This window comes from Eulemur rufifrons, chromosome 2 (genome assembly GCF_041146395.1).
Source record: "Eulemur rufifrons isolate Redbay chromosome 2, OSU_ERuf_1, whole genome shotgun sequence".
Taxonomy (NCBI): domain Eukaryota; kingdom Metazoa; phylum Chordata; class Mammalia; order Primates; family Lemuridae; genus Eulemur; species Eulemur rufifrons.
Window position 1 is genome coordinate 85,885,207 of NC_090984.1, and position 23,700 is coordinate 85,908,906.

The 23,700-nt window shown below is 33.9% G+C and overlaps 1 protein-coding gene across 22 annotated transcripts in view; it reads left to right on the forward strand.

Moving 5' to 3' along the window:
* Positions 1-21,771, forward strand: part of KTN1 (kinectin 1) — a 96,990-nt gene extending 75,219 nt beyond the window's left edge. For 6 of the 22 annotated variants that reach the window (XM_069487081.1, XM_069487109.1, XM_069487116.1 and 3 more), the window contains 11 exons: positions 621-707; positions 4,257-4,346; positions 7,954-8,034; positions 9,006-9,095; positions 9,223-9,315; positions 10,521-10,592; positions 10,825-10,908; positions 13,755-13,838; positions 15,639-15,731; positions 16,566-16,686; positions 21,278-21,771. In XM_069487081.1, coding sequence (XP_069343182.1) covers positions 621-707; positions 4,257-4,346; positions 7,954-8,034; positions 9,006-9,095; positions 9,223-9,315; positions 10,521-10,592; positions 10,825-10,908; positions 13,755-13,838; positions 15,639-15,731; positions 16,566-16,686; positions 21,278-21,282 — 900 coding nt within the window. In that variant the 3' untranslated portion in view covers positions 21,283-21,771. Of the gene's footprint in view, positions 1-620; positions 711-4,256; positions 4,347-7,953; positions 8,035-9,005; positions 9,096-9,222; positions 9,316-9,668; positions 9,981-10,520; positions 10,593-10,824; positions 10,909-11,068; positions 11,153-13,754; positions 13,839-15,638; positions 15,732-16,565; positions 16,687-21,277 lie in introns of those variants that run through there. The other 16 variants (XM_069487135.1, XM_069487173.1, XM_069487230.1 and 13 more) reach the window with 9 other exon arrangements.
* Positions 21,772-23,700: the final 1,929 nt, after the last annotated feature.

Genomic DNA, 23,700 nt, shown 5'->3' on the forward strand with positions numbered 1-23,700 from the left:
AGAATGTGTTTTGTACCTTTCTAGCCTCCCTATTTGCCTTGATCAACTAGTTCATACAATTCATGTCAGGTTGTTAAACAACATACACATTTGACCATGCCAAGAAAAATAGAACACAGTGAGTTACTGTGGCATTCTTAGGTGGATTTGAAATGTGTTAATCTTATTAAAACATAGAGAAAAAAATGTTATGGTGCATTGTAAAGTCCCGTGAGTGATAATGGGCCTTGTTTAAAAGTCATATGTGCAGCTTTTTGCAATACTTGTGTATTTGCTCTGTCTTTAATCCTCTAATGTTTGGTGTACCTGAAATCATATTTGTAATCTTGGTTTGTTGTGTTTTCTTTTGATGCTTTCTTCTTTGTCACATGTGCACAGTAATTATTTTAAAAGCTGGCATATTTGGTGTGTATACTAAAACATGGAAAGTGGGCATCTTTATTTTCTCATTCAAACTTCTAAACATTGCTTTTCATTTTTTTGCTAATATGCATATTTTCCCATTGAAATACTTTTGCAGTAACCAGCATTTAAATGCAGTGCAAAAATACTGATGAAGTAAAAAGCAAAAATCTTTCAATAATGGAAAAACTGAAATCATTCTTTCTAAAAATGATTAGGACCTTCGGGAGAAAAACTGGGAAGCAATGGAAGCATTGGCATCAACTGAAAAAATGCTGCAGGACAAAGTGAACAAGACTTCCAAGGTTGTAATGCTAACTCCTAGAAACCACTCACTGAACAGAGAAAATCTGCAGCCTTTATCAAAATCAGACTAAAGCATTTAATTTTACTGCAATTTAAATATAAAATCTCCTTACCATCCACATTTATCATCTCTGTCATCTCTGCTTTTTTCATCTACTCCTTGAAGCTTTAATTTTGGGCATACTGATTTGTGGTGATTTACCTAACTGGGCTTTGTTGAGCACTGCTTTAAGCTGCAGAGTCTCAGAAGACCTATGTTAAGCTCTTGTCAGACAGTGCACCTGTTGGGTTGGTTAAAAGAACTGATGAAAACCCTGAACCAAAAAAATATAACTGAATTAATAAAGACACTTGAATACACAGGATGTACCTAAGATGCATAGTAAACTAGGTTTTTTGTGGGCACACCAAGATGATTCAGATAAGATGGAAAAATGTTGACAGTCTTAAGAAATACAGGAAAGGGATCAATTTTGGCTTTGTTGCTGGGCATGGTTCCTTAGAGGTGGTGGACTTAAACTTTATACATTACTGGATAATAATGATGCATATTTTGTGTTTAGTATGAAGCGTTAGGATCAAGAGAGAATGTTCTTGATCAGTGTGTGTGAAGTACTCTGTTTTAGACATAATATGTCTTAACATGTTTTAGACATAATATCTACCTCTGTCTTGAAAACAATGGAGGATGTTCTCCTTGAGCTCAAGTTGTTCCATTGGGTATGAATTTTTCTAATGAATTTTAATGGAGAAGTTGTTTTTAAAGATTGAGAGAACTCATTTTGCCAACCAGTTCAGTGAAGTATTTTGAAAATTCCCACCAACAATAAATGTGGAACAGAAGCATTGAATTTTGCAGATGGGTAAATGAAGGAACCTATATGATTAATTTCAGCATTCTGAAAGTATTTTGTGTGTTAAGGCTATCTATTGAATTTTAACACATTAACTGCCATGAGAGTTGTATTTATTTAACTCATTCTAGGTTTGATGCCAGGGCCTTTGTGAACCATATATAAAGTCTTACTTGATGTTCTTACTGTTATAATTAATATTGACAGTTTAATTCTAAAAATATGGATTAAATGAATACAAGTCAGTAAATTTTGTTTTTCTATTTGTTTACCTTTAAATTACACTTGAAGTTCTTAGTCTAGTTTTGTAATAAAACACTGTGGCCCTAAGGAAAAGTTTCTCGGTTTTTTGGTGTGGCAATATGTTAAATACAAATTTTAGTGCTATTTGAAGGACTTTTCTTTAGCACAAAATAGTTTTATATGTTTTTTTTTAATCAAGTGTGTTTGTAGTTTTATTTCTTTTAGTATAATGGATTTATATTTACCTGTATACTCATTTACCTGGCTGTAATTTTGGCTAAAACTTAAATTTGAGACAGCTGGTATATATTGGGACCACAGAAATTTAGGCCAGAAAATAGAAATAATCTAGGCCAGGTAGGAAACTATCATTTCGTTTTGAGTGATTGCAGTTGTACAGTCAGTCATTAGTGTCAGCAGTGAGGGTTCTGGTATGGTTTCTGTTTTTTTCTCTTAATTTTGCTTTTCCCTAAGAGCTACCTGGTTGCTTTTCTTAGTGAGATTAAGTATCTAGGAATGTGCTATTCATAACATTCCTGCAAGAAATTATTTGCCACTTGCCCTAGTCATTCTTGCTTATTATGATTCCAAAAGAAAGCTAGAATTTGTGCTTGATGCCTTATTGTCTTCTACATTTCAATAGAATTTAGACAGTCCTTAGATAGCATAGGTGCAAAGTGACATTCATTGACCCAGTGCCACAAATTGTGCTGCAAGGAGAAGGAACTATGTAAAACCCTTTTAGTGTTTTAGATGCTAAAAATAAGTAACAGTCAACTTATCTAAAATGTAACAGAGGATGATATACTGTCTTTCTAGGATTATTTTTGTAAGTAGTAAATATTCTTGAGCTTCTATAAATGACAGGTTTACATGAAAGATACTTAGATAAAAATGGTAAGGAAATTATAGTAATGCAATTTTCAATATTAGATTTTTCCAGATATTAAAGTAGAATGAAAATTGGTATCTACAGCGGAACTACTGTGTCAAATGAAAACTTTTTAACTGAAATTGTTAGTACAGGAAGAAAGTAACTTTTCATCTTTGTGGCTCTTGATTACCAGTTAGACACTTACTTCCTTTAGTTAATGTTTTCTCCTTGGGAAGTTTTTAAAGAGCTTATGTTTCATAATATCTTTCCCTAATTGGTCTTCTTCAAAAATTGTTCTGGCACTTCTCTGGTCAAATAATAAAAATTACCTCTTAATGTCTCTGAAATCTAATTATTTTCCTTGAACGAAATATACCTTATACAGTTAGGTGTATTCCTGAAAATTTGTGGACTTTATTGAATTCTTGCAAATACCTTGTTAAAACATCTATTTTAAAAATGCTGCCACTAATCCTTAATTAATAGCTTTTTGTGTGTATAGACTATGATGAAATCTCCAGCTTTTTAATTGTGTAAATTTAGATTTTCATGTGATCAGGTTTTCTTAAATTGAAGTGTATGTACCTTGAATCAATAATAGATTTCAACATTCACACCTAAATGGTAGGGGAAAGATATGGTTGAGATGTTGCTAGCTTGCTTGCTTGCTTGTCAACTGTTGAACTTTGAGTGTTGTTTTGAGATGATTTTCTTGACCTGGTTTAGATGTAAATTTTTATAGATGTCATTTTTTATCTTTTGAAGATAGTTTGAATATTAGATTTGTTTTTTTGCATTTGATCAAGTCATTACCCTAATTTTGACAAACCGTGGTTTTTAGTTTATAATTGACATCCATTAGACTTGAATTTAAAACCAGCAAGTTTGGACTTACACATTTGTATACCTGTCTTCAAATTTATAGCTGACAGAGTCCATGTACAGGTGTCAGAATTAGTCATCTTGATACTTGGCATTAGTGATGTAATATGCCATCAGTTTTTCCTTGTTCTGTTTCTTCTTTTTCCCATTCCTGCCACTCATCAAATTTTGATTGTCCTTTTTTGCTTTGTTTAGCCTAAATAGCTTCACTTAACCTTGAAGCTGGAACTGAAAGTTGCCATTTTAATCCCATGACATGATAGTCCGTGAGTGATGCATTTTTTTTTTTTAAAGATTTACCAGCCAGTAAGCCTCAGTTACATGCATCTGAGCAACATTTTTTAGTATAGTTTATAAAGTTTTAGCTGTAAGAAATGTTCTTTATGTGTTTATGTGTGTTTTTAAATTGTTCCTGGAGAGGCAAATCATTTGATTTCCAATGCCAAGGAAAATGTCCATATTGTCAGATATTGCTAAGACATTGTTTTCTATTTAGGATGCTTTAGAGATTTTGCAGATTTTTTCTTATGGAAGTATTTTAATATCTTAAAATGGGAGATTTTAACATTTGTCAGTATTACAATAATTTTTAAAAACTTTTTCTTCCCTTAGAACATTAAAGACCATAGCTTTTTTTTTCTTTTTTAGAAATTCTGTTATCTTGTAAGTTTGATTTGGTTCATCTTCTGCTTTAGGAAAGACAACAACACGTGGAAGCTGTTGAGTTGGAGGCTAAAGAAGTTCTCAGAAAATTGTTTCCAAAGGTGTCTGTCCCTTCTAATTTGGTAAGACTAATTTATTATTTTTTAATAGCAACACTTTGTTTCAATAGTGTGCTAATTCTAATATTTCCCATTATTAACCTAGGGTACTTTTGAGTAGTTAAGATAAATAACTTGATTCAAGACTCATTTTTATTTATTTATCTGATTTTTTTGGTATTCTATAAAATTTACATTTGAGGCATTATTTAGAGGATTATAAACATTATATTTGGATAAGAAATATTTCTTAATGTTTAATAAAACCATTACTGTAATGTTCTTAATGGCTTTATTCAAAACAGAACTCAATTTTAAGCAGTAGTTTTTTAGTTTTAGCATCACTTTATTTCTTAACGTATTTGAAACTATGAACCAGCCTCTTCAGGTTTTAAAACTCCAGATTTGGGCATCTGTTAATTTCTTCAAGCAAAAGTCTGGTGGTTAATGTAGAACAACTTGCTTTATTTGAGGTTGTACATATTTTAAGTGGGAGAGAAAAGTTACTTTGGATCAGAGAATTAATACAGTAAATATTCAAGGGCAGAGAAAGCTGATGAGTGTGCATGTGAGTTTCCTAAAATAGAGTGTAGGTCTTTTTTTTATTTTAATGGAAAACTGTTCAAAAGTAGAGAGACTAGCATAATGAAGCCCAATAGACCCGCTATCTTACTTCATCAATTATCAGTACATGGCATCAATACACAAACAATCTTGTTTTACTTCCCACCCTGCATTACCTAGATTATTCTGAAGGAATTCTGATGTTTGAGCATTTCCTCTGTAAATATTTTGGCACCTATTTCTAAAAGATAAGCATCTCTTTAAGAAATATTATTACATTAAATACTATATCGTATATTACATCCTTAATTTTGTATATCTAGTCTGCATTTTTCCAGTTGTAATATAAATTGTCTATTTTAATTCAATAATTGATTGTAGTTGGTTTTAATCAGGACTCAAATAAAGTCAACATATGACTGGTTTAAGATGTTTCTTAGATACTTTTATTCCACTGATTGTGGAATAAACCTGGTCGTTTTTTAAAACCTGGTGGTTTCCTATGCAGTTTTTCACAGTTTGTATTTAGTTGACTGCATCTCTTTGGTGTCAGCATGTTCTTGTATCCTTTGTGTATCCCATAAATTGGTAGTCAGTAGAGTCCCTGATCAGATTCAGGCTCAGTATTTGGGGGGTAGGGTAGAGTGAGGGCAAGACCACTTACTTCATAGGGGGTGTTATGCACTTTAATCAGGAGATCTGTAATGTCTGATTGTTATCTTTTGGCCCCTTGGAGCTTATTTAGGCTGGTTACCGAGTCCTTTTGACATAATACTGCTAAACTGTGATAGCTTCTACACTCTGTCATATGACAAGATGCTCTTTATTTATCAGATGTATTTCCTGCTCCAAGCTTAGAATCAGCTGCTTTTCCAAGGAGCTCTAGCTCTAGGTGTGAGTGCTAGAGGTGGTGTAAGTAAACTTAATGGCCTCTTCTGTGTGTAGTCGGAGTTTAGCTGCTTGCTCTCTTAGATTATATCTACATATAGCCTACATTTTAAGTAAGGAAAGAAGATTCTTTTGTTTCCATTGTAATTATTGAGAATACATTCAGATTTGATCAATTTAGTAGCTGTCTGCCACTTTGAGTTGAACTGATGAAATATCTTGCACTGGGTAAACATATATTAATAGATCCACTGCTTACATTGAACCTAAGAGAAGGAGTTACTATTAAAATATTTTATATTTTTTCCTTTGTGGCCATAACCTATTTTTGTTTCAACTTTATATTTTATTAATGGAAATAATATTTGGGGATGTATTTATTTGGGAGTATTTTATGAGCCAAGAGTTAATAATATTGATAATTTCTCTTCTTCAAAGATCATTTAAGATCACCAGTGTTAATTTTTTTTTAAGTTTTAATTTTATTTTTTAAATTGACAATTACACATACAAGGTACATAGTGATGTTTTGATACATGTGATGTATAGTGATCAGGTCAGAATAATTAGCATATCCAATAAATTCATTCTTCGCAGTAACGCTACCTACCCTCAGTCACCAGATCTTTTTGACACTATAAATATTTATAAATCACCATGAGACATGGATGATATTATTTGCCTTTTCTTCATATGCATTTGCTTTTTACTGTTTGCTATTGCATTTTTCCTTAGCAGATCAGCATAGGAGAGATCTAAACTATATGACCTAGAGGGAGATTTATAAACTTTAAGCAACTAAATCACTTTTTTATCTGATTTTAATTTGTTGGGTCCCCGTATTTGAAGATGTTAAGTAGAATTTTAATAGCATACAGTTAGTCTTGGTTCAGATTTATAATGTGAGAATGTTAAATGGAGAGATTTTTTTTCTTTTAATTAGATATTAAAGGTATTATACTAGGGGGTGATTTCAGCATCCACTTTTGTTTTTTATTCTTATTTGATAGTTTATTGAGAGTCCTGATTCAGCCACTTAAGTAAAGCTTTATATTATAGAAGTTAATAGAAATTTTATGAGAGTTACTTTTTCTTAAAATTAATTAAACCAAAGACTTAAGAGGAAATTTGATTTTAAGTATTTAACAAATATTCTATCAGAGTTTAAAGTTCAGATAAGCATCAATAATTTAGAATAATCTAAAATTGAGTAATTGCTAAAACTGTAATATATGTATTGTTTATATGAGCTAGCATGTCAGCACAAATTAAGTTTTTATTGGATTGAAATAAGTACTTGTGTACGCATATCATTTCTCATTATGATTTTAAAAATACTTTATAATATATATTTCTTAATTTGAATGAAACATTTTCAGAATCCCTGTATCACCTTCAGGGAATTTGAAATCCTTTAAATACAATATCTTCGGTTGAAGTTTCACTTTATGAACTCAAAATACTTAGTTTTTGAGAACCATTTTACCTGAAAAAAAGTTTGTTTTTTTGTTTGTTAGTTTGTTTGTTTGTTTTTGACACAGGCTCTGTTGCCTGGGCTAGTGTGTAGTGGCATCATGATAGCTCACTATAACCTCAAACTCCTGGGCTCAAGCGATCCAATCCTCCTGCCTCACACTCTCCAAGTAGCTGGGACTATACGCATGTGCCACCATGCTTGGCTAATTTTTATGTTTTTTGTAGAGGTGGAGTCAGGCTATGTTCAAGCTGGTTTTGAACTCCTGAGCTCAAGCAATCCTCCTGCATCAGCCTCCCAAAGTGCTAGGATTATAGGCATGAGCCACTGTGCCTGGCCTGAAAAAAATTTTTGAAAAATTGCTCTCAGATTTTCTGTGTTTTAAAGATTGAGTTTATTAGTCTTTGTGCTAGTAAGTAGTAGAAGCCATATTTAAGCCTAGATTTTCTACCTGTAACTCCAGAATTCAGTTGCAAATATTTTTGGTCAGGATAGGTAAGATTTTATTTTGATATTTTTAGTGTTTATTGTCAAGTATGAGTTATGTTCAACTTATGCAATAGTTATGTTATTCTTTGCAATTTCTAGCAGGGTGGTGTTTATGTAGGTTTCTTTTATAATTGTCTGATTTGGTTATTTTAAATGTTTGATCTCTTTCATTTAGATAGTTTTTTAGAAATTGATTTTGACTTTTCTCCCCCACAGAGTTACAGTGAATGGTTACATGGATTTGAAAAGAAGGCAAGAGAATGCATGGCTGGAACTTCAGGTTCAGAGGAGGTTGAGGTTAGTTCAAGAAATGAACTATCGATATTTTAATCAAACATGGGCAAAAGAAGCAAATCAGGATTTGTCTTCTTGAGTTTGGAAAAGATAAAGGTTATATTACTAGTAGAATAGTGATCTTTTGAGAAAGTGTTAAGGGGGTTTCATTTTGTGTAAATTTTAGTGGAAATACTGTGAGTCTTCCTTGCATTTGATTTGTGTTCAAAACTAATGTTTGCCATTTCTTTAACTCTTAATTGTTTTTAAAACTGAATATTTAATTATCCTTCACTTTCTTTTTAGCCTAGTTTTAAAAAGTAAAGATCAGTTAAGATAGTCTCACTGGTTTGTTGAGGCATCCCCAAATATATCATGAGAAGTATTCAGAAACCAGATTGATTTTTATCCTTTTTATTATTTTAATTTTTATTTCAGGATATTATGAGGGTACAAACATTTTGGTTACATTTTATGTCATTGCCTCACCCAAGCGAGGATTAGAGGCATGCCCTTCCCCTCTGCAATACTCACCGCGTCCATTAGTTGTGAGTTTACTCCCTTCTCCTAACCCCCTAATCTCTGGGTTTTTATCCTTGGTTACTGAAATCGGAGGGATTTATTATTACTGTTTTCTTGTATCTTAAGTGGCGTGAATAAAAGTCCCTTTCCCATGTGTTTAGCATAGGTTTTATGACCCTAACTTCACATGTGGGTTTGCTTTGACTTTACCACCTGGCTAAAGAGTAGCAAGCCTATTTATTACAAAATTGTTTAATATATTTGGAATAAGCAGACTTAGTTTTATTAGTAAAAACCGAATGACCCAAAAAGGTCATTGAACTTCATTCCTACTTAGAAAGGTTGAAATATAGTTTCAGTATGAAACAGTTAGAAAGCACTTACCATAATATACCATTAAGTACTGAAACAAATTTGAAGCACAAAACTTTCTGATAAAATTACAGAATTTTTCTTTATTTCATTCTTTGTAGGTTCTAGAGCACAAGTTAAAAGAAGCTGATGAAATGCACACATTGTTACAGCTAGAGTGTGAAAAATACAAATCCGTCCTTGCAGAAACAGTAGGAAATGATTTTTAATCTACATCTTGATTTTATTTTTAAATCATTAACATTCTTTCATGGCCCAAATAGTTCATCTTGGCATTAGAATATGAATTTTTCAAAACAACTATACTTTTGTCTGTAGGAAGGAATTTTACAGAAGCTACAGAGAAGTGTGGAGCAAGAAGAAAATAAATGGAAAGTTAAGGTTGATGAATCACAAAAGACTATTAAACAGGTATTTACAAAGGAAAGCCTGAGAGCAGTGGTTCTCATTGTGGGGACTGGACCAGCAGCATCAGCATCACCTAGAAACCTGTGAGAAATACATGTTATTGGGCCTCAAACCAGCTACTGAATCTGAAGTATGGCAGGAGAGTGGGGGGGTAGCAATGTGTGTTTTAATGAGCCCTTCAGGGGATTCTGATGACCACCCAAGTTGGAAAATCAGTGGTTTTTAGAGTATGACTGAAGGGTAATGATATAGAATGTAAAGTGCTTAGTTATAGAATTAGTATGTGATAACATAAGGTGAAGAATTCTGGGTTCAAAATTAGTTATATGCCTATCAATTTATGTGTGGATTAATAGAATGTGGTATATCTATACCATGGAGTACTACTCAGCCATAAAAAAGACGACTTAATACCTTTTGCAACAATCTGGATGGAACTGGAGACCATTCTCCTAAGTGAAATATGTCAAGAATGGAAAAACAAAAACACCACATGTACTCACTATTAAATTGGAACTAACCAGTGAGCACCCACGTGCACAGAGGGAAGTAAAACTCAGTGGAAAACAACCAGGGGGGAGGGAGGGAGAAGGGAAGGGCAAAAACCTACCTGATGGGTACAGCGAACACTATTTGGGTGATGGGCGCACCTATAGCTGGGACTCAAGAATTACAGAAGCAATCCATGTAACCTAAAACATTTGTACCCCCTTAATATTTTGAAGTTAAAATAATTAGTTATAAAATATTGGTATTTAACCCATGCTATAGAATTTAAGAAAAAGTTATTAAGTCATTCTTCTATTCATGGGACATAAGTGTTACTCTGCAACCTTAATTTTTCTCCCATTTGTTGAGTGTGTTAAAGAGTGCCATCTGTTACTTACTTTCTTGGACCAACGTGCAGAATTTAGAGTTGCTGATGGTACTCTGTTAATGCATTTGGGTATTAAATACAGCTGATTGTCAGTTAATTGCTAATAAAAAATTAAGCACTTTCAGATGAGATGAATATAGTAGGTTTTGACCACAATTTAAATCAAGTTAAATGTGACTCATTTTTAGGGTCTTTAAAAATTCAGTGTGACTTTAAGTGAGATGCATTTCAAAACTTCTGAAATGTTTTTTAATTGATTCAAAATTCTATAAGGTAGAGACCTCTTGTATCCTTGGTGATTTACTTAGTCATGTAATTGTTCACGTTTCAGATGCAGTCCTCATTTACATCTTCAGAACAAGAGCTAGAGCGATTAAGAAGAGAAAATAAGGATATTGAAAATGTATGTCAATTGATCATTTGATTTGCAACCTATGGACTCATTCTTAGCTTTAAGAATTGTCTGAAGATCTTTAAGATTACTTTTATCTAATGATAACAGTTATGCTGTTAATTCTTGGGTGGTGCTTGAATTGATACAGTTTTACGTTCATAAGTGTCATAACTTTTCATTGTGGGGAAACATCATAAAAGGAAGTCTTCAGTGTGTTAACTTTTCCTTCTTGCATTGCTAGCTAAGAAGAGAACGAGAACATTTGGAAATGGAACTAGAGAAGGCAGAAATTGAACGATCTACATATGTTACAGAAGTCAGAGAGGTACTTAAAACAGAATTTTTTTAAACTTGCGTCTCAATTCAATTAAGATAATAACAGAGTGATATTTCAGTATAAGTTGTTTGTGGCAGAGCTTCCGAGTAGTATACAAAACATGGGATGTCATAAGGAGATCAATCTTAAACTCTAAACTTCATTGCAGCTGAAAGATCTGTTGACTGAATTGCAGAAAAAACTTGATGATTCATATTCTGAAGCAGTAAGACAGAATGAAGAGCTAAATTTGGTAAGAAGCTTGTCCTCCACTGGGTATCAAGTAGGCTCTGAAAACACTTGTGTTGACATGTGGAGAAACCATCCAAACTTTTTTTTCCTTGCTAACATCTTTAGCTTGGCATTTTTGTAAGTTTAAGATTATCTTCATATATATTCTGATGACTCCTCTAAGATGATCTTTCTTTTCTTGACTCCTAGGGCAATCCTTCTTTTCTTAGCTTCTAACAATGGCATGTTTGGCTTCCAAAATCTGTTTCAAAAATTTCCATGTTTTATAAAACCTAATTTCTCAAGCAGCACTATTTTCAGTGAATAAAGAAATGACTCAAACGTTGGCTGAGTTATGAAGATTCTCTTCTCAGACTATCAGGGTTAACTGGGCCTATTATTATCTTCCTTGGGAGATTATTGAAGGTTAAAGATACATACTCTTCATTCAAGGACAGTAACCAAGTTTCTAATTTAACTAGTCTTTCTATAAATTTTAAAAAATATCAAAGCTTATAAAATTCTTTGTCATCAGTATATTACTAAGAGCATAGATTTCGAGATAACTAAAATTAGCTAAATGTCTTAAGACATATAGTACCCTGTGTTCCAATTTTTAAATTTTCTAGAAATTTACACTGTGACAAGCTTAGCTATTGGACAGATATGGCCATCTTGTTCTTTGTTTCAATCATTATATCTTACTGTGAATTAAAAATCGTTAACAGCACAGGATTAGAGTTTTGTTTTTTTGTTTTTTTTTTAAACCTGAATAAGCTCTCAGAAGATTATAGTAAGTTTTCTCCTAACCCAAAATTAACCCTGCTTAGCTTGGAATTTTCTCTTTAGCACTACTGTATGTACCAAAGAAAACTTCTTAACTCATTCATTTGTGGTTGGTCTTCTATGTTAAGGCAGTGCTTTATGGGGAATCCATTTTCAGAGTAGGACTGTATGAAATAGAGGTTGAGTGTTCCTTATTCGAAATGCTTGCAACCAGAAATGTTTCAGATTTTTTTGGATTTTGGAATATTTGCATTATATATTTACTGATTCAGTATTCCTAATCTGAAAATCCAAAATCAGAAATGCTCCAGTGAACATTTCCTTTGAGTGTCATTCGACACTCAAAAAGTTTCAGATTTTTGGATTTCAGATTTTCACATTAGGCATGCTTAACCTGTATACACATAGAACCCTACACACATTCACACACACACTCCCCTACACCTCTTTATTTATTTATAAAATATTTATTTTATTAACCAATGTTTTACTTTAATTGAATGCATTCCCACTGCAGTGTAAGACTAGTTTTATAATGGTTGCTCAATATTACACAGATCAGGATTGTGCTATGACACAGCTATAGGCCCTTACCCTATGATATGTTTTTAAAAAATCATTTCTAACTAGTTGTTGGGGATTTTACTTTTTAACTTTAGTGCTCAGTGGTGGCTGACTTAACAGTAACATCAAACACAAAGGATTGTGATTGCATCTCCATTCAGCCTGATGCTCTCTTTGTATTTCTTGCCCTTCTACTTCTGTCAAGAGACCATTTTGAGTGGCATTTGCTTTTTCTTTTAATCTTGAATTTGGAATCTTTATTTTAGTCTTTGCTCAGGGAGGATAACTGTTGCCACATTTTAAGATAAAATAATTTTGTTTGTCTGTCTGTACTTTGTGTGTTCTTGAGCCAAAAGTTTAATTTCTCTGGCATAGAGTATTAAAACTCAGAGTTAAGTAAAGGGGCAAAAATGATTTGGGCATTTAAATGGAGTTCCCCAGATAAAATTTCCAAGTGGAACGTGCCCCATTAATTCTCTCTCCAGTTTTAAATGTCACTATTTCCCCGTCTTGGGTCTCCAGAACTGTTTGGAAAGTTATGCCTGTTAGTGGGAAGCAGAAACAACTAACTTGATGAATGTAATAAGAAAGTTGTATTTTTGGCAATGTAGTCCATTTCCCTTGTTCATATTTAATTGGAAGAGTTTTCAGAGAAGAGACATATTATTGGCACTAGAGTTGTATAGAACTTTTTTGACAAGTTGGTTATTGAGAAGTATATCTTAAGACAGTTTTTGTTGGTGTAATTGAGGCCAGTGTAGTCTTGCACTGCTCTCTTTAGTGAAATCTTAAAAGGTGGTGAACATTTAAAATGTTTGGAGTTTTTATTTTATTGGATTTGTAATCTTCTGTTTAATGTCTTAAAGTATTACACAATTGACTCTTTTAAACTGAATTATATAGATTAAGAAAGCCCTTAAAAATGAATGGGTGAAGTATCTATTTGCCTTTTAATTTAAAGTAATTTCAATAACTACTATATATGAATAGTGATACTTTTTAAAGGTACTTTACTGGAATTTGATGGTTTTGTTTTTGCATTTGCAGTTTTCTACTCTAAACTCTAGTTCATTTCTATAGCTTTTCTTATATTTAGCTTTACAGATGGGAACCTTCACTGCTAAGCTTTTCTGTATATCTGGTGCAGCATATTGGCTAGTTCACTGTGCACAGTAACTGTTAGCAATACCATTCATTTTTTAGTCCTAGAGGTATCAGCATAATCAAAGAAGGATGCAAATTAAGCTAGTAGTGGTGTTCCTTTATTTTTACAGTTGAAGACACAGTTAAATGAAACACTCACAAAACTTAGAACTGAACAAAATGAAAGACAGAAGGTAGCTGGTGATTTGCATAAGGTAAGACACTACTTGCCCTAGAGATGGAGTATCATGAGCTTATGTTGTGCCTTGATTCTTAAGCAAACACACTGCTAATTCTGGATTTATTCTTTTGCATCATTATATTAACTTGTTTATAAATTTAAGCTGTTTGTTTTACAGTTACTTTTTGGAACTAAATTTTTTGGTTTTTCCATAATTCTTAACTTACTTCATTATTTCATCACATTTATATTATTAATTGTTTTATAACTTATAGAGTAGGATTTTAAATTTAATTGGAGTTATTCATTAAAATGTGGTTACATCCATATTTTTTTTTAAATTGGGATTTGACCACGTAGTCATTTACAAACTACATGTTTTTTTTTGGTCTTTTGTATAAAACTAAAAGGTGTATAAAATTCTGTTTTTTCAGAAATTTCTCTTCACTTATTTCCTTGTACAAGTACATTTTTCTTAATCTCATATGCAAATGAATTTTTAGTATTGCATTTGTTATTCTTTATATTAGATTGACAGATTATTTATAATTCTCTTGAGATTTTTAGTAAAATTCACATATGCGTATCTCAAAGCTGCTTTAAGAGCTGTGGTAGTATTTATGGGAGTTACAGTCATTAATAAAACAACTAACTTTTTTGGAATTGCAGGAGCAAGGGGTATGCACATCTTAAATTTAGATAGTTATTGTAAATTGAATATCAAAAATTCAATAGTAATTTATGCTCCTCCCAACCTGGTGTAAGAATACCTGTTTTCCTATACCCTCACCAATATTGGACACTGTCAAACATTTAAATGTTTGATATTCTAATAGATTTTTAAAAGTATCTCATTTTAAAAACATCACTCCTTTTGAAAAGTTGAAAGAAATGTTTTTGTTGAGTCTGTATTTATAGCTTATAATTGTTGTTATATGAAAGTCTAGGAATCCAGAAGTGCTTCATATTATCTTCGTGTAGATAAAATGTGAACTTAGGAAGTTTGTTGTAGAACAGACTTTGATAGACAATACACTGTCAAGGTTGAGCAGTCAGTTTACTTTGGTACGTGATTTTAATTTTTGACCTCTAGATCATAATATAAAACGCTGTTTTAGCCTAGCAATATAGTTTCTCAGAAAGTACTTTAAAGATGTTAAATAGGTGCTCAGAGATATGCCATGTTATTTATGATATCTGAAATAGCAGTGGTAGGTGACAGTTAAGTGCCCATATCTGTACAGTAGAAGTACTGTGCAACGCTAAGTTGGAAATGCACATGCATATTTATTGGCTAAAAAAAGTTAACAAACCAATTTGTAAAACAGGCAAGTATAAAACAGCATGTACATTAAAACCTACTTACATGAAATTTTCTGCAAGCGCATAGTATGTACAGAGAGGAAACTAGACTAGGGGTCCAAAATGGGTTTGTCGGCCACATAGGGTCTCTCTCAAATATTCTTTGTTTCTTTAATGTATCCCTTTTATTTAAAAAGTAAAAACCATTCTTATCTGTGAGCTGTACAAAAACAGGCTGTGGGCCAGATTTGGCTAACCCCTAATCTAGACTAATACTAACCTAAATATCAACTGTGGTTATCTCTGTTTTTAATTTCTTTGTACAGCTTTTGTATGGCTTGAACTTTTTAAAACAGCAAGTGTTCTTATAATCTAGTGACGGTTGAAGCTACTTTCATTTTGGGGGAAAAAAACTTTATTATATTTTGAGAGGAGCTAATCTTCTACAAAGAATGTAACAAAATCACTCACTTTGTGTGTATTTATTTCTTAGTTGTATTATTTAGTATCTATCATATTGCTTTCCTTACAGGCCCAACAGTCACTGGAGCTTATCCAGTCAAAAATAGTAAAAGCTGCTGGAGACACTACTGTTATTGAGAATAGTGATGTTTCCTCAGAAACGGTATGTATTTTCTTTAACCCCAAACTCTGGGCTAATTACCTTGTAAACTATGTGAAGAAGAAAAATGTGTAAGATCCATCTCTTACTAGAAAAATGTGCTTCCATTCAGTTACGTTGCACTCTTCACTAGAGATCATCTTTCCTTGAAAATGTCCTATTTCTAAAAGGCAGTGTTTCACTGATGTTTGTTTTCACTTCAGCTTAGTGAGATGTTATGTTAATTTTAAGGTTTGTGTTGAGAGTATTATGGTGTACTGCTAAAGCATGTGGATTCTATAGCTAGACTGCCTGTATTTGAATTCTGGCCCCGCCACTTAGTAGCCATGTGACTTGGGCAAATTTCTTAGCCACTCTGTGCTTCAGTTGCCCTATCTGTAAAAGGCAACGATAATGGTACCTATCTTGTAGGGTTGTTGAAAGGAATAAATAAAACATTTAAAGTAGTGTGGAGCAGAGCAGTGCCTGACACTTAATAAGAGCTCAATATATGTTAACTACAATTTTTACAGTTTTGAATGTGCTCTTCTTTGCTGGGCAAGTTTTTTTTTCTGAAAGAAAAAATGGATTTATTTCTGATATTCATAGATTCTGTAAAGTTTTCTTTGCTCTATGGCCAGGTGACAACATTTATAACACAGTTTTCTTTGGTGCCAACTAGTTTGTACTGCTAGTTAGCAAACAGTATTTCTGTGTGGTTTTTGCTATTGTTGATTTTCATGTCATTCATATTTTTTTTGTTTGTATTTAAAACAGCAATAAAGTATTTTCTGGTTTTGGTTGCTAGTTCCTTTTCCTCATGCATGCAGTTTTTTGTCACTTCCATCTTCTTTTCAGGAGTCTTCTGAGAAGGAGACAATATCTGTAAGTCTAAACCAGACTGTAACACAGCTACAGCAGTTGCTTCAGGCAGTAAACCAACAGCTAACAAAGGAGAAAGAACACTACCAGGGCTTAGGTAAGGATTACTGAAGTATCACTGTCTATTCGTGGGTAATTGACATACTGTGTGTCTACGTAATAAATAAAGGATACTTTGATTGATTTCACTAGAGGAAATATTCCCTGTTTATCTCTTTCAGAACTTCCAGATGACAAACTTGAGCTTCTTGGATCTTTATTTCTATCTTGTGTATATTTTGAAGGTCTTGTAGCTGGGAAGGGTGAAAAAACCTTTACCTTTGCCTCATTTGACCTTAATCAAACAGACTCTCTTGTAACTTGGCTACCTGGGTTTTGTTCATTGCCATAATAATGTCTGCAACTGCTCTGTTAATTTTCATCTTAATTCAGGGAAAGTATCTGTGTTGTTTTTTCCTTCCTCCCTTTCTCCCAAAATAAAATGACCATAACATTTTTACAAGATAAGATTGCTGTACTGAACATGAAGTCATCACAATTTCTTTAAATTGGAACCTGGGTTTTATTTGAGTTTGTTTTTTTGGTAGGTAATCTAAGAAATTCATTCTTTAACTCTTGATGTTGAGAGTTTTACTTGAGGGTAAATAGACCCATCATTAACCTAATCATGTTGAGCTTTTATTGCTTATATTACCTTGGAAAGGTGAGATTTGGTAGCATTTAAAAATGATGTGTATTCCAGCTCATGAATGGTTTTTGGTTTTTTTATTACCTGGGTTTTGCTTATTTTATAAATGACTTAAGTCACATTGCCAATGGTAGTTGGAATATTCAGATATGCATGGGATACTACAGATACTCTTCTTTTGAGGCTATTTGCTCTGAAATAGTCATGGTATCCTGGACACCCAAAGGGGCAACTCATCACTGAATTGTTCTTCTCAGAACCCATACAGAAGACTGTGATGGCCATACAAAGGCCTCAGGAATAGGTTAGGCATCCTAGAAGAGTTGGGATGGACTTCGATTTTGATGTTACTGGAGCATTCTGTCTCACTTCTGTAAACTTATTGTCCTCTGGCCTACCTTAGCATATGCTCTCCTTTAAAATGCTAATTCAGGTCAGTTACTTCTAAAAAAGACTTTCCAGATAATAAACCCAGCTCTTTCTTTAACATATCAGCAGAAGTAATTATACCTCATCTCAATCTTTTATCTTTGGTATTGCTAACCTCTCCAGTTTCCTAGTGTGAAACTTCTGCCACATTTTCCCCCCCTTCCAAGTTAGGAAATAACCTCGCTTCCTGGGGAAACTCTTCCATGTCTCCTTCCTGACTTCAGCCTTCTTCCTGTCTTTCTAGGCTCCTGTGTTCAGTCTTGGAAATGTGCTCAAATGTCTTACTTTAACCTTGTACTTCCTTCAGGTTACCACCCTAATTTTTTACTTTACTGTTTGAGAGTATCTGTTTCTTAACTTGCTATTAATTTCTGTATCTACTCTAGAATGGTTTCTTTCCCTGCCATTCCAACGAAATCATCTTTGCTAAAATCATTAATGATTTCCCAATTGCTAGATCTAATACATGTTCTTCATTTGCATATAATAAGATACTGAAAGTAGTTATGAAATATGATAAATATGCCAGAGTTAGTCAGTAGGCCTTTGTGTTATATGGGAAGGGCGTCATTTCTAGAGAGCTTAAAAAAGTATAAGATTATCTATTACCCCGTGCCTTTAGACCTTGTCATTCTCTCTCTAGCATCTCATAGATGTTCTTTTTTTTTTTTTTTTTTTTGAGACAGAGTCTCACTCTGTTGCCCAGGCTAGAGTGAGTGCCGTGGCGTCAGCCTAGCTCACAGCAACCTCAAACTCCTGGGCTCAAGCGATCCTCCTGTCTCAGCCTCCCGAGTAGCTGGGACTACAGGCATGCACCACCATGCCCGGCTAATTTTTTCTATATATATTTTTAGCTGTCCATATAATTTCTTTCTATTTTTAGTAGAGATGGGGTCTCGCTCTTGCTCAGGCTGGTCTCGAACTCCTGAGCTCAAACGATCCGCCCACCTCGGCCTCCCAGAGTGCTAGGATTACAGGCGTGAGCCACCGCGCCCGGCCATAGATGTTCTTTAATATTTTCTTTTTCTTCCTAAACATATGATCTATTCATTTTTAAGTCTTTATGGAACTATTTTTAGCTTGCCTGTTTCCACATTTGCTTTAATCATATTACAGCTGAGATTTATGCTAATCATTGGTAAATACACTTCTGTTTATCAGGTTTTTTTTTCTTCTTGATTTATCATATTCTAGTACTTTGTTAAATATGTAAATAAGTCCAAATTTGGCAAGTGAAAGGGTGGTTGACAGTAGTGTATCTTGAGTGATAGGATGGATTATATGAAATTAGAGGTCCACCAGGCACTTGTGAACTGTTTCCTTCCTTAGGCTCTATCTAGCATTGACATCGATAACTCTTCCTTATGTACGTATCCCTTGATTCTCACAGCCCTTCTTTATACCCTTTAAATGTTTGTGTTACCCTCAACTTTTTAATCGTTTGCCATCATTTTTGCTCAATATATTTTCCCTCTCATGTACTTTATTAAAACTACTACCACATGGTTAAATTGAAAATATAAATTTCTTAATCATTAGATTGTAAGTAATAGGTTAATACTAATATATCTGATATCAAGAAACTTCCTTTTTTTAAAGTATACACTATAAGTACATATGAATTGTTTAATGCTGTACATATTCAATGAGGGAAAAAGCTGTTTTTAAAAACAAAAGTGAGATGATAGGCAGTAATTTAGTTATTCTAAATCCTGATACACAGTACTTAGCATTTCTGAGTGCTGTCAGGGTAGATGTATTTAACTTTATGTCTTTAATTTGTAAAAACCTTAACCTTTCTTTTCTTTTGGAAATCTTTCCCATTTCATATTTATCCCTCCCCCTTCAGCAAAAAAAAAAAAAAAGGCAGCTGCCATTTCCCCTCTTTCTTTGGGAGATTAAGATGATTGGCAATGCTGGTATTTTATAGTATATTTTTTTTATTCCCAGATAACTACTTTTTTAAATGTTTCACATTTGCTTTGTTTCTAAGTGTATTTCTGACCAAATGAGAAAACTTCATTATCCCACGTTTCCTTATCTCAGAACCAGTTTGTAGAGTCCTGTGGAGGGAGGAGGATAATTTTACTGGATGGCATTTCATGAGTATACCTGTAAGCATAAACATGCTTCTAACATGTGGTAACTCTTTTTGTCTTCGCAATAATCCTGTGCGTTAGGGTATATAGGTATTGTTGTTCCTGTTATTCCCATTTTACAGCAGACCCAAAGAAATTTTATGGCTTGCCCAAGGTCACACAGCTAATAACTGGGTGGTGAGTTGGGATTTAAATCAAGGTCATCTGGGTCCAGGGCTTGTGCTCTTAATCAGTGCTTTTCTTCTCCCAATTCAGGTACTTTGTGCCTTGATCTGTTTTATCACTGCTTTCTTTTCTTCTTACTCTGTCTAATTGCTGTTGCCAGCACTTACAAGTTTCTTCAGTCAATTCTGACTTTTTCCTAAAGTTTAGTTTGTCAATAATGAATTGGAGAGAATGACAGTATTGCCCAGATGAAGCTAGGTGTGTTAATGTTCAGATAAAAACTATCTTTGATTTCTACACCTAACACTTGGCTTTCATATGAATCAGGTTTTTATTTTCTGTAATGTGTTGAGTTTGATGTACCAGTGGGCTAGCCAGACTTTCTGATCTAACATTAATCTTGTTTTCAGCAGAGAAAACCACAGCTAGTGATAACTTTGCTTTTTAACTTTCTAATTGCTGCTTTTCCTCTCAACTTTTTATGTGAAAAATTTCACACGTGAAGTTAAAAGAGTAATACAACACCCATAAACACCTGCTTCATCTCTTTCTATATGTCTATACATATTTTGTTGATGTTAAACCATTTGACAGTAAATTTCAGTTACATTTTATCCCTAAACACTTTAACATGCCTCTCCTAAGAACAATGCATTATCTTACCAATCCATAGTTCATTATTATATCCAGAAAGATAAAACAATGGTTGTATAATATCCAATATTAAACCTATTCTCAGGTTTCCCTAGTTGTACCCAAAACAGATTTTTAGGTTTAATAGCCATACCCAAATAGCTTTCTACCAATTTTTTCCAAACCAGGACTCAAATCAAAATTTACATGTTATGTTTGGTTAACTCCTTTTAGTTTCTGATGGCTTTTGAAGTATAGTTTCTTTAGTCATCTGATTTGGAAAGCTTCATATGACCTCAGAAAATCTGTATCTGATATTTATTCATGGGTGAAGAGTTACAAATTTCATTCTCTCTCTCCAGTGCTACTCACTCACCTTAGCTTTAATTCTCTTGAGTAGGACTAACAAAAATGGATACCTAATGTTGTTCTCTTAAATGGTTTCTAATTGGATTTGGCTCACATTTTAAAGTATCAACGTAAAAGCTTATTGCTTCTGAATCCTGAGATTTTTCTCTTGTTTTGATTACCATTTGTATGAATTGCTTTGAGCCTAGTGAAAATGCCAGGCAAGATCAAATGGATTATGTACTTTCGGTGTTTGACAAATGTCTTCTGATTGCCTTTTGTTGCTTTGTTTTGAAATGAATTTCTTTCTTTCTGATCTTTTACAGAGTGAAGTAATTGGAAAACTGTTCATTCGAGGATAAAAAAGGCATTGTATTATATTTTGCCAAATTAAAGCCTTATTTATGTTTTCACCCTTTCTACTTTGTCAGAAACACTGAACAGAGTTTTGTCTTTTCTAATCCTTGTTAGACTACTGATTTAAGAGAGAAAAATTAAAAAAAAAAAAAGCCAACTCTGTAGACACCTTCAGAGTTTAGTTTTATAATAAAAACTGTTTGAATAATTAGACCTTTACATTCCTGAAGATAAAATAAACATGTAATCTTTTATCTTATTTTGCTCAATAAAATTGTTCAGAAGATCAAAGTGGTAAAGACAATGTAAAATTTAACATTTTAATACTAAAGTTGTACACTGTTTTACTTAACATTTTGGGGAGTAACTGCCTCTGACTTCAACTTAAGAAAACACTTTTTGTTGCTAATGTAATCAGTTTTTGTAATGGCGTCAGCAAATAAAAGGATGCTTATTATTCAAACTTGTTCTGATTTTTATTGAGCTTTGACAGATTTCATTATCACTACAGATCAACATAATTTAGAACATGGTTATTAATTACAACCATCAAATAAGGTAGGTTGTGTTGCTTGTATAACCTTTCTAATTGGAGTTCTGGGTCTTTTCTGGTTCTGTGCAATGTGAACTCAGTGCCCACAAATGCTGTGAGTTACATAAAGCTGCGGTCCCCAACCTACAGGCCACAAATTGGTGCCAGTCTGTGGCCTGTTAGGAACTGGGTTGCACCGCAGGAGTTGAGTGGAGGTGAGCCAGCGAAGCTTCCTTTGTATTTACTGCTCCTCCCCATGGCTCACAGCACCGCATACGCTCTGCCTCCTGTCAGATCAGATGTGGCATTAGACTCTCATAGGAGCCTGAACCCTAGTGTAAACTGTGCATCGAGGGATCTTAGGTTGTGCGCTCGTTATGAGAATCTAAGGCCTGATGATCTGAGGTGGAGCTGAGGCGATGATATTAGTGCTGGGGAGCGGCTGCAAACACAGATTATCATTAGCAGAGAGGTTTGACTGCACAATAAATGTAATGTGCTTGAATCATCCCCAAACCATTCCCTTGCCCCTGTCTATGGAAAAATTGTCTTCCATGAAACTGGTGCCTGGTGCCAAAAAGGTTGTGGACTGCTGAAAAGGACAGGGCAAGCATTTAGGGTTTCAGACTTACTACCCACACTAAAGGTAGAGGAGCACTCCTTTATTTTTACTATAACTATTACATTTTAAAGTCATAATTAACTTTTTAGTTTCCCTTTTTAGGTACTATGTTACATAGTTTACATGTGTTATCTTTTTGTTGAAAGGCATTTTTTTAATAATTGGTTGAAAACACTGATCTTTTCAGATACTAAATAACCATTGACAAGTAACTTGTGCCCTTAAGCATTAAAGTACGTGTTAGGCAACGCTATCGTCTTCTTGCTGCTTCTTGAACATAGCAGTTATGCTTCTACAGCAGGGGCCTTTGCACTTCCTATTCTTTCTGCTTAGAACTCTCCTTTCTGGGGTATCAGCTTTGGCTTGCTCCTTTACTATCTTGAAATCTGCCCAAATTTCACCTTTCTCACGAGGTCTTTCTTAACTATGCAATTTCCCCCCTGCCCTCCCTAATGTGCTTTATTTTTGTCTGTCATACTTGATTACTCCCCATGCCTCCATCAGGAAGTAACGTCCATGAGAGCAAGAATTATCTCTTTGGTTCTTTCCTGTATCTCTAGCCCTGAGAAAGTGCCTGTGACACTTAACTGTGCTCAAATATTTAAATGAATGGGTGAAATGCAGTTTTAGAGCTTGAGAAATATCAAAAGTGATGCCTCCTAACCTTTTTACCTCATAGCACAAACACCGAACAGTATTTCAAAGGCATATAGAGAGAAACTAAGGAGGCTGCTCGTGACCTGTGATGAATGGCGGGGGAGTCAGGCTACCTTAGGCCTTGTCTGGCTGCTTTCAGCAAATCACTGGGAAGTTGATCTGAAGGCCAGATACTCTATTACTAACCTCTCTCCTTTTTCCTGTGGCCCATAAAGGTTCTCTTGTCTCTGCCATCTGAAACAGATCCTGTCTTCCATATGACAACCTCTTCTTGCCACTGTTCTCTGTATTCAGAGCTAAGATCCTCAGAAGAATTGTATCATTTTTTTACGTGGAGATATGTTTGAATTTTTAAAAAATAAAAGTTCAAGGGGACACAGGCTAATCTCCTATCAGTCTGTGTCCCCTCCCTCAACATCCCAACCACACACTCGTTCATCTTTTAGCCTTTGAAGTAGCAGGAAGTTCACATTGCTGCCCATTCCAATTTGAGACAGCTGTAGTTATGATTCTTACATAAAATTATTAAAGCTTTTATGGTACTTGCATCAATCTGTCCTACTTCCTCCATAATCACTTAG